Source organism: Podarcis gaigeae, assembly GCF_964106915.1.
Source record: "Podarcis gaigeae genome assembly, chromosome: 2".
Taxonomy (NCBI): Eukaryota; Metazoa; Chordata; class Lepidosauria; order Squamata; family Lacertidae; genus Podarcis; species Podarcis gaigeae.
This window is the reverse complement of record NC_139679.1, coordinates 7202288-7215248: the sequence shown is the minus strand read 5'-3', so window position 1 is coordinate 7215248 and position 12961 is coordinate 7202288. Positions and strand designations below refer to the sequence as shown.

The 12961-nt window shown below is 47.1% G+C and overlaps 1 protein-coding gene across 1 annotated transcript; it reads right to left on the bottom strand.

Moving 5' to 3' along the window:
• Positions 1–2011: 2011 nt before the first annotated feature.
• On the bottom strand, positions 2012–11443 carry LOC310839562 (keratin, type II cuticular Hb3-like; the record flags this gene model as incomplete). Its single annotated transcript, XM_083728196.1, has 10 exons — positions 2012–2081; positions 2181–2304; positions 3378–3409; positions 4509–4729; positions 6068–6193; positions 6887–7051; positions 8015–8110; positions 8259–8319; positions 9335–9543; positions 11171–11443. The coding sequence occupies 10 exons, from the start codon at positions 11441–11443 to the stop codon at positions 2012–2014; spliced, it is 1377 nt and encodes a 458-aa protein (XP_083584322.1).
• Positions 11444–12961: the final 1518 nt, after the last annotated feature.

The following is a 12961-nucleotide window of genomic DNA, read 5'->3' as shown; positions in this document are numbered from 1 at the left end:
TTGTTATTGGATGCCAATTCCCATCAGCCCCAGTGGGCAAAGACAGTGGGATCTGTAGTCCAGCAACATCTGGAAGGCCATAAGTTTATCCATCCTTGTTATAGGGAATGAAAATTGATCATTCTTCTATGCTAATGCCAGTTGGAATATTTAGAAAAGAACATGTATGTTTTCTGTAGTCTTTGTCCATGGAGTTTTTTGTTTTGTTAAAGCTATGGTTTTCCCAGTAGTGATGTATGGAAATGAGAGCTGGACCATAAAGAAGGCTGATCTCCGAAGAATTGATGCTTTTGAATTCTGGTGCTGGAGGAGACTCTTGAGAGTCCCACGGACTGCAAGAAGATCAAGCCTATCCATTCTGAAGGAAATCAACTCTGAGTGCTCACTGGAAGGACAGATCCTGAAGCTTAGATTCCAATACTTTGGCCACATCATGAGAAGAGAAGACTCCCTGGAAAAGACCCTGATACTGGGAAAGATTGAGGGCACAAGGAGAAGGGGACAACAGAGGACAAGATGGTTGGACAGTGTTCTCAAAGCTACCAACATGAGTTTGACCAAACTGCGGGAGGCAGTGGAAGACAGGAGTGCCTGGCGTGCTCTGGTCCACGGGGTCACGAAGAGTCGGACACGACTAAACAACTAAACAACAATAACATGTATGTTTTCACCCACACAGCAGTTTCTGGCCATCTTTATACTTAATCACAAGTATTATGTCCTGGAAAGACAAGCTGTTTGATCAGGTTTGGGCTTCAAGTGATTATTTTGGCTGGTAGGAGCGCAGAGACTGAAACCACACAGCCAGACTGACAGGTTGATGGAGGGAGACACTGCCATCCAATAGCAAGAGGAGGGTGAAAATTGCAAAATAGCTCCCAGTATCCATAGATGGTACAGCTGTGTTCTGTGGACCTAAGCCAATTTACTATAGCTACCAAAAAGACACATTTGTGCTGCAAAGCGTGTTCTCCTTCATGGAGAGCACGAGTTGCGGTGGGGTCTGCTGAGCCACCCCTCTGTTACCAGGCAGGGTCTCTAAAGATGGCCTGGGGCAGTGATTGGTTCACTGGGTTGCTGGGGTAAAAGTTATGCAGCAATTTTGGTGGTGGTGGTGGTGGGGTAAAATGTTTAAATACTCTGCTCGCAGCTTGGAGCTTTCTCTTTGCTGCGTGCAATGGATCACCCGCCCACCCACCCTTGAGTAAGGGGTTGTTGCATTGACCTTGCTATGCCTGTCATGGGGTCGTCTGCCATTGGGGCAGGGGCCTGGTAGGAATTTTGTCCATCTGGCTGATTGGCTGGGCCATTTGGTTTTTGCCTACTGCGTAGCAAATCGTCACAACTTGTAAGGTTGCGGTTAGGCATTGGTTATAAATTGGTGGAGGAGGGGTTAGGCTGGGCCTGCCCCTCCATGGTTGCTGCGGAAAGAGAATTCCGTTGAAGGAATCCAGGGGCTTACCATCTTTTCGTCCAATCCCTGGAATGGGACTAGAGCCGGCAAGCCTTCGGGGAGCATGCGGATGAGAATTGAGGGTCTGTGACTCAGCTCCATTTCTCCCCGACTTGCTTTCCCCCGCACTGTCTTTCGGTGGTGCCCGGAAGTCAGTTCTATCCCCAGGCAGGGGGGACAGATAGTCTTAAGCAATGCCTAAACAACCACTCACGGTATTGTATTGAAATAAAGTTGTGGCCAAAATTATGCCAAAAACCTTAAACAAAAATTAAGTGTGCGTTGTGAGTTATTTGGGGGGTGGCTTGGGGACCTTGACACGCAACAGCCAAGTCATTAAGCAAAATTGGTAGTTCATACAGCTTGTAGAAATGTATGGTGGGAGCCATCACTTTAGTATTTCTGAATAAATATCAGATTGACAGCAGGGCATTTGTAACATCTGAAAAGGGGTTTGTTTGGCAAATCTGCTATTTTGAGTATTTGCTATTGGTAGGCAGTAATAGGGGGAGGTTGCCATTATTGGTCATCCGGTGTGCCAGCTGCCTGTTGCCCTTCCTAGTATCTTCGTCCGCAGTAGCCAGCAGGTGCTACAAACTTGACACTGGAGCCCCTGCCACTCCCACAACTAAAACCCCGTGGAGGGGGACACGGTTCTCCGCAAGGTGGGCCACAGAGAGGAACACACGTCACCCCATCCCTGCAAGGATGCATGGCATCCACACACGAATCTCTGCCTGGCCCGCAGCTTGTCACTCGAGGGCCACAGGTTGTCGTGATCTTGCCGCGGGGCCCACACACAGGTTGTGGGTCGGTGTCGCACACAACTGCACCCTGGCTCCTTCGCACAGCTGGTGTGGCAGAGGGAGAAAAGCAACATGGTAGTTAGAGGTCAAGTCACAAGAACATAAGAATAGGCTGCTGAATCAGGCCGATGGCCTATCTAGGCAGAATCCTGTTCTCACAGTGGCCAACCATATGCCTGACCGCACGCAGGATCTGAGCACTAGAGCCCTCTCCCCTCCTTTGGCTCCCAGCTATTGGTATTCAGAAACATTACTGGCTCCAACTGTTGAGGGAGAGCATAACTCGTATAGCTAGTAGTCATTGATATCCCTATCCTCTATGAATTTGTCCAATCCTCTTTTGAAGCCATTCAAGTTGGTGTCCATCACTCTCTTCCATGGAGTGAGTTCCATAACTGTGTGAACTCACAAAACTGTCAGGAGCAGACCAACAATAAATCACATGGCGTCAGTGAAGTTAACTCTTTATTCAAAGAAACAAGGCAGCTCGAGAGACCAGGCCCAGTGAGCAGAGCAACGCTTCCTGGTAGATCTTACCCCAATGGGGCAGTTGTGAGGACTGAAGGTCCCCAACTTCCTACAGTTCCTTAAGCCTCCTGCTCCCCTTGGTGCTTCCCAAGCAATCTGAGACTTTGCCTGTATTTGCTCTGCCTTCTTCATACCTCTACTGGTTCTAGGAGACCAGGGGGAGGGGATGTTAGGGCAGAGGTCAGGGCCCCCACATTTTGGAGCAACACCTAATGAATTTGATATTTAAGGGCGTGTATTTTGTATCTTCATATTTCTGAACCGCTCTAGGGTTTTCATATGAGGTGGGACACAGAAATGTCATAATGACGGTAAAATTTAAAAAAATATGCACATTTCCCCTAACGAGGGGAGTCCTCCTAAGTACCAACTAAGGAGCCCCCATAAGACCACTGTTCCGGAGTCTAAACCTATCTAATTGCACCACTGTCTGGCCTTCAACTCTCTGGCCTCACAGAATGCATTTTCTCATAGCTTGGGCCCCTGCCACTCCCCCCCCCCCGCTCATGATGAAAACATGGTCATATCTCACTTCTCTAATAACCATTATCCCCAATGTCACCCAAGAAGGGGGTCGTCAGAATACTTACAGATGTTCACAGCACATTCTCCCTCACCCAACCTAAAAAGCAAATCAGGGTATAAATAAAAATTATTGTTATTATTATAAATGGTAAATAAATGGGTTCTTTGCTAGGAAATCACCACCACTGCTATGCATCATTCATCGACTGAAAAATCTTGGCCTGATATCACACATGAAGGATGTAGAATGATCCTGCCCCCTTGTTTCTCATCTCATGACCTCTCTCTGGGGCTTTCTGACAATGGCCACCAATGATTCACCCATAGCTTCTTCCTATACCCTCTAAGGCACCATGGGGCAGAGCAGGGAGTGTTGTAGCTCAATGGGGAAGCACCTGCTTTGCTTGCAGAAGACCCCAGGTTCGAATCCTGTCATCTCCAGCTTGCCTCTCTTTTTCTTTTTTTTAAAAAAATTGAGTAATAGATAATGGGGAAGATCTCCTCCTGAGGCTCTCAAGAGTAGGCAGCGCTAGACTTGAGCAGACCAACAGTCTGATCTGGTATAAGGCAGCTGCTAAGTGCCACTGTCACTCTTCCTTGCTGGTTCCACCGGCAAGGAAGGATAATAACTGAACAATGTATCCTCTCCTAGTGTCTAAATCCATTTCTGCAAGGCTGAAGTTACCCTAATGGGCCAGCCTCCACTTTTGGCAAGTGAAGTGATAGGAAAACTTAGCCTGCTGTACTTCTGCATTGCAGATTGCTATTAAAGGAACTAAAACAACTCTTAAAAGCCTGCAACGATTTAGTCAAATCCACAAGGATTCAATAATGGTTTAGTGATTTCATCTGTTTCCTTCTCCTATGGAGACTTAACAGTGATATCGAACAACTTCTGTCCCATTGAGTCAAGCATGCCCCATACAACTATTCTTTATTGATGATATATATTTATTTACTGTACTTATATCAGTTGCCCAATAACATATGCTCTTTGAGCACCATGCATTACGCTCTTCCAGGTGCTTGATATCCTCCTTTTTGGAGTTGTGGGCGGGCACAAAAAACACACACAATGCATTTATCCAGCCTCATGTACACAATACATAGCTAGTGTGCTACTTTGTGCTTGGTGGGCTCTAGACTGTGCTGCAGTGCAGCTGGTGTGCTAATTCACCCAGTCCTATGGGGCTCACCTGCATTCCTCTCCTTCCAGCAGCTTCCTGTAGGTGGCAATCTCAATATCCAGGGCCAGCTTAACGTTCATCAGCTCCTGGTACTCTCGCAGCTGGCAGGCCATATCCTGCTTGGCCTTGTGCAAGGCATCTTCCAGCTCAGCCAACTTGCATTTGGCATCTTTCACAGCTATCTCCCCGCGCTCCTCAGCTGCAGCCACCTCCTCTTCCAGTTTTGCTTTCTGTGGTGGCAAAGGCAACAGCATCATAACAGCACATGAACTCAGCTACATTGGTCCCTGGACTGTGGTTTGCCTAGTTAATGTAATGCCTTATTAGTTGCAAACTCTAAAGAACTAGAAGGAGTGGTTTTGAGGGACACCAATAATTTCTCTGCATATTCCACAACAATTCAGGAGTTCCCCTGGAGATTTTGCGAGCTGATGAAGTGATAGGTTAATTATTGCTTTGTATATTCTTTCCCACACTGTGATCTTTCCTTTTCAAAATGGTTAAACACAGGGGCGGGGGGGGGGGGAGCGTTGCTGGATCAGGCCACTGGTCCATCAATTCTAATGTCCTATTCTTTGGTATGCATAAAAACTGAATAAATCTCCCACCCCTTGCTCTGCCTCTCATCAAAGAACAATGGCTTAATTCAGAACCATGTTTCCTAACTATAATGATGATGATGATGATGATGATGATGATGATGATAATTTATTATTTATACCCCACCCATCTGGCTAAGTTTCCCCAGCCATTCTGGGCGGCTCCCAATTGAGTGTTAAAAATAATACAGCATTAAATATTAAAAACTTCCCTAAATATGGCTGCCTTCAGATGTCTTTTAAATATAGGATAGCTGCTTATTTCCTTGACATCTGATGGGAGGACGTTCCACAGGGCGGGTGCCACTACTGAGAAGGCCCCTCTTTCTGGTTCCCTGTAACCTCACTTCTCACAATGAGGGAACCGCCAGAAGGCCCTCAGCACTGGATTTCAGTGTCCGGGCTGAACGATGGGGGTGGAGACGCTCCTTCAGGTATCCTGGGCAGAGGCCATTTAGGGCTTTAAAGGTCAGCACCAACACTTTGAATTGTGCTTGGAAATGTACTGGGAGCCAATGCAGATCTCTCAGGACCAGTGTTATGTGGCCCCGGCACATTGCAGTAGTCCAAGCGGGAGATAACTAGAGCATGCACCACTCTGGTGAGACAGTCTGCTTAACTAAGCTTAACACTCTTAGTTTCATTTAAGAGAATTCCCACCCCTACCCCTACCCCATACTATTTATTCACATCTGATCTCCTACAATTTTACCTGGAATTGTTTTCAAGCAGTATTGAGGACTAAAAAATTGGAACTTTTTTTTTTTAAAAGATGAGAGTAGCATTTGTTCCACATGCTGAACTCTGTACCCAGTAGTGATCTGTTGTGATCAAAGAAAATTCCTGCTCGACTGAACTTGAAGTCACTTGGTTCCTTGGTAAGCAGCTGTGATACTTCAATTGCACATTTCTAATCTGCAGCTAACCTCACAATTGTGACTTCCAAAAGTCAACACTGTCCCATCTTACCTGGGCTTTGACATTTGAAACTTCTGCCTCCAGCCTGTGGACCATCCGGGTCAGCTCACTAAGTTCTTCCTTGACGCTACGCAGGTTGTCACAGTGTTTGGCCGCAGTTGTTTTCAATTCTTGATACTAAGGCAAAAGAGAAGACGTTGGAACCACTGAAAGCCGGGTGTGGTGGGGGAAGTCACACAATCACCCCCCTGTTTCCCCCTCAGAAGCCCGGCCCTTCCTGTGCAGCTGTAGCCAATGTATGTGGCCTCAGTGGGAAGAGATAGAGGCAAGGAGAAGTGGATGGAAAGGCCCCACCCCAAAGCCCTCTAGAGAGGAGGCTGTGAATGAATATCAGGGCAAATAGCTTCAGCAAAGGGAGAGACTTCAAAACAATAGAAACTGAACAGCACCCCTAGAGCATCCTTTGACATCCACCCATCCTTGAGGGAACTCCCTTCTCTAGATTGCGTCCCATACCACGAGCCACTTCTATTTATACCATCACTCATTTTCCTTGTCTTATCTTGTGCTTCCCATCCACAGGAGAATCTGTTCTCCTTGCAGTGCCTCATTCTGCCAGGTCCCAATGCCCAATGGTTCCTCCCAGCCACCAGTTGTTCTCCCTCCCCCTTCTTCTCCAGTTGATTGACACTGTACACATCTTTGCATGTGGGAAACACAGTTCTGTCTTAAACCCAGCAAAATGCAAAGGTCACAACTCTCCACTGCTGAAGGCAGAAATGTGGAAGCTGTATGTCCACTGCATGGAATCAGAGAAGTTCCCCCATTCCTGCCTTAAGGCATGCTAGATATTTCCACCACAGGGATCACCTGGCAATGGCACCAAGCTTCAGCCTCAGCCCGGCTCCGAGAGGCAATATCTTCATACCGACGCCGGAATTCCTCAATGACACAGTCCATATTCAGGCCTCGGCTGTTGTCCATCTGCACTGTGACACAGGTGTCCGAAATGCAAGACTGCAGCTCGCGGATTTCCTGTCAGAGGGACAGAACACGGCCTGTCAATACTATGGAGTTTTACTTTCATGAAATTGCCTCCAGATTTGGCCTGCGCTTTTCAGAGAGGATGGAATAATTCCTTTGAATATACCTGATTCCATACCCAAATTCCATGTTCTCTAGCCAATGTGGGAGGATGCTTTTGATAGCCTGTTTGGGACAGAGGTAGCCAACACCTTCCAGATGTTGCTGGATTCAGCCCTAGCTAGCAAGGCCAGGGATGATGGGAGGTCAAGAACAACTGGCCAGAACCAGGCTGGTTTTGAATCTTCAGCTGCCCTGATAAGAGTTGATGGGAGCCTATTGTGCTAAAGGTCAGCCACCCATACTACCTTCCTATTATTCTGTGAGCATGATTTAAGGTGTGGGGGATTTGCACTAAAATGGCCTTAATGTCATGAGCTCAACCCAGTCTAGAATGCCCCTCCTGCTCCTGCTCCTCTTTACCTCATAGTCTCCTCTAATCAATCACATTTTATTCCACCCAAGATGATGAAGTTGTGCCATGAACCTTGACAGAAGACCTTGGCCTAAGTCACCCACACCCACCATGCTGTTATCACCCACTGCTGCATCTGAATAGTTGGGGCCTTCACACAGCTGAAGAAATGTTTGATTTGCCTTGAACTGGCTGTATTGTGAGCTGGTTGAATACCATGGGCAGTAATGGGTTAGGGTTAGTTGATGGTCTTGGCATCAAAAAGAATCCAAATGTTCTCTCAGCTACATGGAGGCTCACACCAAAGCTTCTGCTTTCTGCCTGAGAGCTCAAGAATATGTCTGTCTTATCTAGTTCTAACATGGTTTTCTTCCTCAGCTCTTACCCCAATTCAAAATTGTGTTTGCCTTTTGGTCTACAACCTGTCACATGTGATAGGAGCTGTGGTCCAAAAACCCCACAGGTTTTCCATCTCTGTATGGAATGGGAGAGTACCTTACCTCCTCAAAGGTGGCTCTGAAAAAGCAGATGTCTTTCTTCAAGGCGTCCACTTTAGTCTCCTTTTCTGACTTGTCCATGAAAACACAATCCACCTCCTACAGGAACATGAGAATGAAATGGGGAAATATTGATAAGAAGCCTTGACTCTTAACAATTACCATTCAAGGTGCTAGGACAAGAATAGTGCTAAAGCCCACTTGGGTCTAGAAACAAATGCCATATTTTAGAAGACTTGCCACTTGCCTTTTTAATAGTCACATACTCATTTTCAGCACATGTGCGGTGGTGACACTCCTCTTCGAACCTGATGAGGTAAGTGAAACAGTTTAGCCTCACATCTGAATGTTTATTTTATTTATTATAAAACCATTTACAGACTGCTTGATATTTTAAAAACCTGTAAACCATTTACAGTATAAAATAAAACAAGCAATTTCATTAAAACAAAAAGAAAACCGAAAATCAATAAAATAGCAGCATAAAAACAAGTAGATGCATGCAAAAAGAAATGTAACAAAAATCAGGGGATTTGGGCATATGAAACAAGATCTTTAAAGTAAAGGGGCAACCCAGGCAAAGAGTGAAACGCTGTATTTTTCCCTCTATAAGACGCCCCCCATGTATAAGATGCCCCCTATTTTGGGGGACTCATATTTAAGAAAATTGGGGGAGATGGCCCCATGTATAAGACGCCCCCTAATTTTTTACATTATTTTTAAGGAAAAAATCCTAGTCTTCTACATGGAAAAATATGGTATTTACAGGTGCTGCTTATCAGGTACTTGTGCATATCTCATCCAAAATTATTCTGCTCATGTTCATTTTGGGAGGATCTTTGAAGACCGACTTTGCTTAATGCTGAGTCAACTCTAGGCTTGACAAATCACAAAAGAGAGAGCTGGCCTATAGGGCTAGTCAATGTAATACCCTGCAGATGCTGATGGGCTACAGCTCCCATCATCCCTGACCGGGACACGTGGGAGTTGGATTCCAACAACATCTGGAGAGCTACAGGTTCCCTGTCTCTGCCCCAGAGCATTGGCACATGAGACAGAATTGTGGCTTCTCTTGCCCATTCTGCCTTCCATCCCCTCCATGTCTTCTGTAATGATCAGGACTCCAGATGTGTCACACAGCTGGCAAGGAAGATTTCACACAAGGCCAGAAGAGGCATGACCAGAGGTAGCCACCATTTACTGATCTGCTGGTGGGCCACCATATGTAGCTTATGACTGCATTTGTACTGCACAGGTCTGGTTGGGGCTCTGCATTTCAGCACGTCCTTCTGCTAGTAGGTTGAGATGATGGATCTCACTCACTTTTTCCTGTTGCACTCCAGGGTGTCACTCCAGTTTTTCATTTCCGCCTGCAGCTGTGCCCTCTCACATTCCAAGCACTCCAGCTCTTTCTTCAGGTTGGCAATGTACTCATTAAACATGGGCTCCATGTTACTTTTGCAGCACTTCCTCTCTTGCAAGAAGTCCCATTTCGTCTTCAGCATCAGATTCTGCTGCTCTAAGAATCGGACCTGTCAATCAAAGGAAACAATAATTCCCCTCATCAGGACAGGAGTGTTTAATTTTAGGGCTGAATCAGAACTGATTCCAATATGAAAGGCAAAGAGGGTCATTCCAGGGGTCCAGGTGCGTGCTTGAGTCCCGTTAAGCTCAGTGGGTTTTGCAGAACTGTAAAGTTGCACACATTCACCTCACCATTGAAAGCATAAGAAAAGCCCTGCTGGTGTAGAATGACTACATGCTCATTGCCAAATAAGAAGAAATGCATCACTAAATAAGGGACACCCATTTGCATAAAATGTGCATGTGCTGAGTTATAGGTATAGGTGCAAACTGAGAAACAATGACTATCATTTTAGTAGCAATACAACGGGTCTTCCCATAGAGGAGAAGACTGTGCCTGCTTGATCTGCTATCCCAGTGCTAATTGCTGAAGAGCAACCTGGGTCAGATCAAAGGCCTGTCTAATCTAGCAGGCTTAATTTAGCTACCATTATCCTCTGTATCAGGAATGGGGAGCCTGCAGCCCTCCAGATGTTGTACTCCAGCTCCTATCAGTCCCAGCCAGCCTGCTCAATAGTCAGGGATGATGGGAGCTGTAGTCCAGCATCTGGAGGACATCAGGCCCTACTATATGCAGAAAAATGTCAGAAGTGCCATGTTGGATGATCAGAACAAAGGCCTTTGGTCCAACATTTTGTTTCCTGATGACCGACTGGATGCCTCTGGGAAACCTACACGAGTGCAACGGCGCTCTATTTTCTCTCCTCCTTTTGAAAAGACATATTGATCAATCTCCAACAGCGCATTTTGTGGCACTGTCTTCACAACACACAGAGGAAGTTGATGAGATGCCACCTGCCTCCTCCACCCCGCCACAAGTAACAGGCCAGTTTAGATTCAGATCATCTATGACTTTGGCTGCTTCTGAAATATATCCAAAGAGTGATGCTTGATCTTCCAATCTCAGGTATAAGCATTCTGTATACATTCCCTGCCAAACTCTTTGGAACATACCAGCCTTATGCAGAGTCAGACCATTTGTCAGGAGTGTGTGCAGGAGCCAGGCCCTGTGACTGGTAGGGCCTCGCAGGACTGGGGCCTTCCTGAGTTTGGCCTGGAAGGGCAAGGCACTGCCGCACAGGTGAGGCTTGACAGAAGACGCGTAGCACCTGGTGTCAAGGGCCAGGAGAGGTAATAAGACCAGCATTTCCCTCTGGCTCTTTGCCACAGCAACACGCTACCCACCTAGCTGTGCTTTGGCTTCCTGGCATCCTGGCTCTTAGACCCTTGGCTTCCTGACTCCTGGTTTCCTGACCCTTGGACCCTTGGCTTCCTGAATCCTGGTTTCCTGATTTGTGGACTCTTGGCTTCCTGACCCCTGGACTGCTGACCCTGGACTGCTGATTCCTGCTTCCCGACCTCTACCCCGGTCCCGACATACCAAGCCGGGACTCCGACTGCCTGTAACCCGGACCGTGACACCATTGGTACAGCAAGGTCAGTATTGCAGTCTCTCTCTCCAAGGCAATGGACATTCCTGTCCTATGTGGAGATGCCAGGGACTGAAGCTAGGACCAACCTTCTGCATGCAAAGCAGATGCTCTACCACTGAGCTATAGCCCTTCCATGACTCACCTTGTCAATGAAACAGGCAAACTTGCTGTTGAGGAACTGGAGTTCATTCTTCTCTTGGCATTTTGCTGCTTGGGCTGTGGCATCGATCCCCAGGTTGAGCGGTTGAAGCAGCGTCTCGTTGCAAGTGACGGGGGTGATGCCAGGTGAACAGGGTGGGCAGACTCCAGAGCGCCTGAAACCATAGCCGTATCCAGTACCACAATAGCCGTATCCAGTGCTGGCACCATGACAGCTGTATCCACACCGCGGAGGCAGGCAACTGTTGGCAGCCATCCTGGGGCCACATGAACCGGCGCCACCCAGGCTCCTGCTACTAAAATGACCCTCTCCTCCATAGCTGATCTCAGTGACCTTAGCAGAGCAGGAAGTGCTCATCCGGGAAGCATGACCTGCAGGATGCAGGACAGCTGAGCAGGAGCTGAAATTCCTGGGGCCACATGCAGAGTTTGAGTGGCAAGACATGGTTTCGTAGGAGAGCAGAAGTTGGAAGAAGAAAGGGGGAAGCGAAACTGCAAAGCAAAAGAGGCAGAGGTAGTGTGGTTAACTGCAGTGAAATGCTCCCTTTATATCTGTTTGGGACAGCTGGGTTTGGCCAGCATTGAAATGGAAGAGAAAGCAAATTCTCTGACATTTATTAGCTTGGGACATTTAGGGAACCAACTCCCCATGTGCTCATCCACACTGTTTGGTGGCTGATCACCTGGTAGATGAAAAAGAGTTTCAGGGATTTCACAAAGGCCTTTTTTTTTTTTTTTACAGCATCTACAATGCTGTATTAAAGGGCTGATTCCACCTTCCCCTTTTTATACATGGAGGAAACTAGACTTGTAATTATGACGCGGATATCAAGAAGTTGGGATTTGAAGTTGACACCCCTTCCTGGTTTTGTCGGCAGTTGGCTGTGCGACCTCTGCATCTCAGTTTATAGACCTCTTAGCAAAGATAATGAGGGGGTTGGACTAGATGACCCTTGGGTCCCTTCCAGCTCTAAGGTTCTATGGTCTCCACACACACCCAAAAATGTTGGGAGGCTTAATTATCAGCCGTGCTGCCTGCAGATGAAAGGTTGCTTTGATGTAGCAAAGTCATTGCTGCGCAACATAATGGGACCTTTTGCAAAATCTCTCTAAGCTGCTGAAGAAGCAGAGTCTTTGTGAAGTGGAAACAGAATTAGGAATGCAATGACAGGCATGGGTTTCACACAGTCTCCCTGAAAACTGCGGCCATCAACACATCATGCTGCAGACTTATGGGGTCACCCTCAGTGGAGACCCCTCTTCACCCCCAATAAGTAGCTGACAGATGTTGCCTTCACTGTATTAGTATCATCTCTTACTGTATGTAGCATTTAACTTCCTCCTGCCTCTCATTCCTCTTCAGCCTGGGGTCTAAATATGGGCCACCCTATGCTCTGCTTCAGGGATGTGGGTGGCACTGTGGTCTAAACCACAGAGCCTAGGGCTTGCCAATCAGAGGGTCGGCGATTCGAATCCCCGCGACGGGGTGAGCTCCCATTGCTCGGTCCCAGCTCCTGCCCACCTAGCAGTTCGAAAGCACATCAAGTGCAAGTAGATAAATAGGTACCACTCTGGTGGGAAGGTAAACGGTGTTTCCGTGCACTGCTCTGGTTCACCAGAAGCGGCTTAGTCATGCTGGCCACATGACCCGGTAAAACTGTCTGCGGACAAACGTCCGCTCCCTTGGTCAGTAAAGTGAGATGAGCATCACAACTTCAGAGTTGTTCACGGCTGGACCAAATTCTCCTACCCCTTCAGGATTATTTAAGCTGTG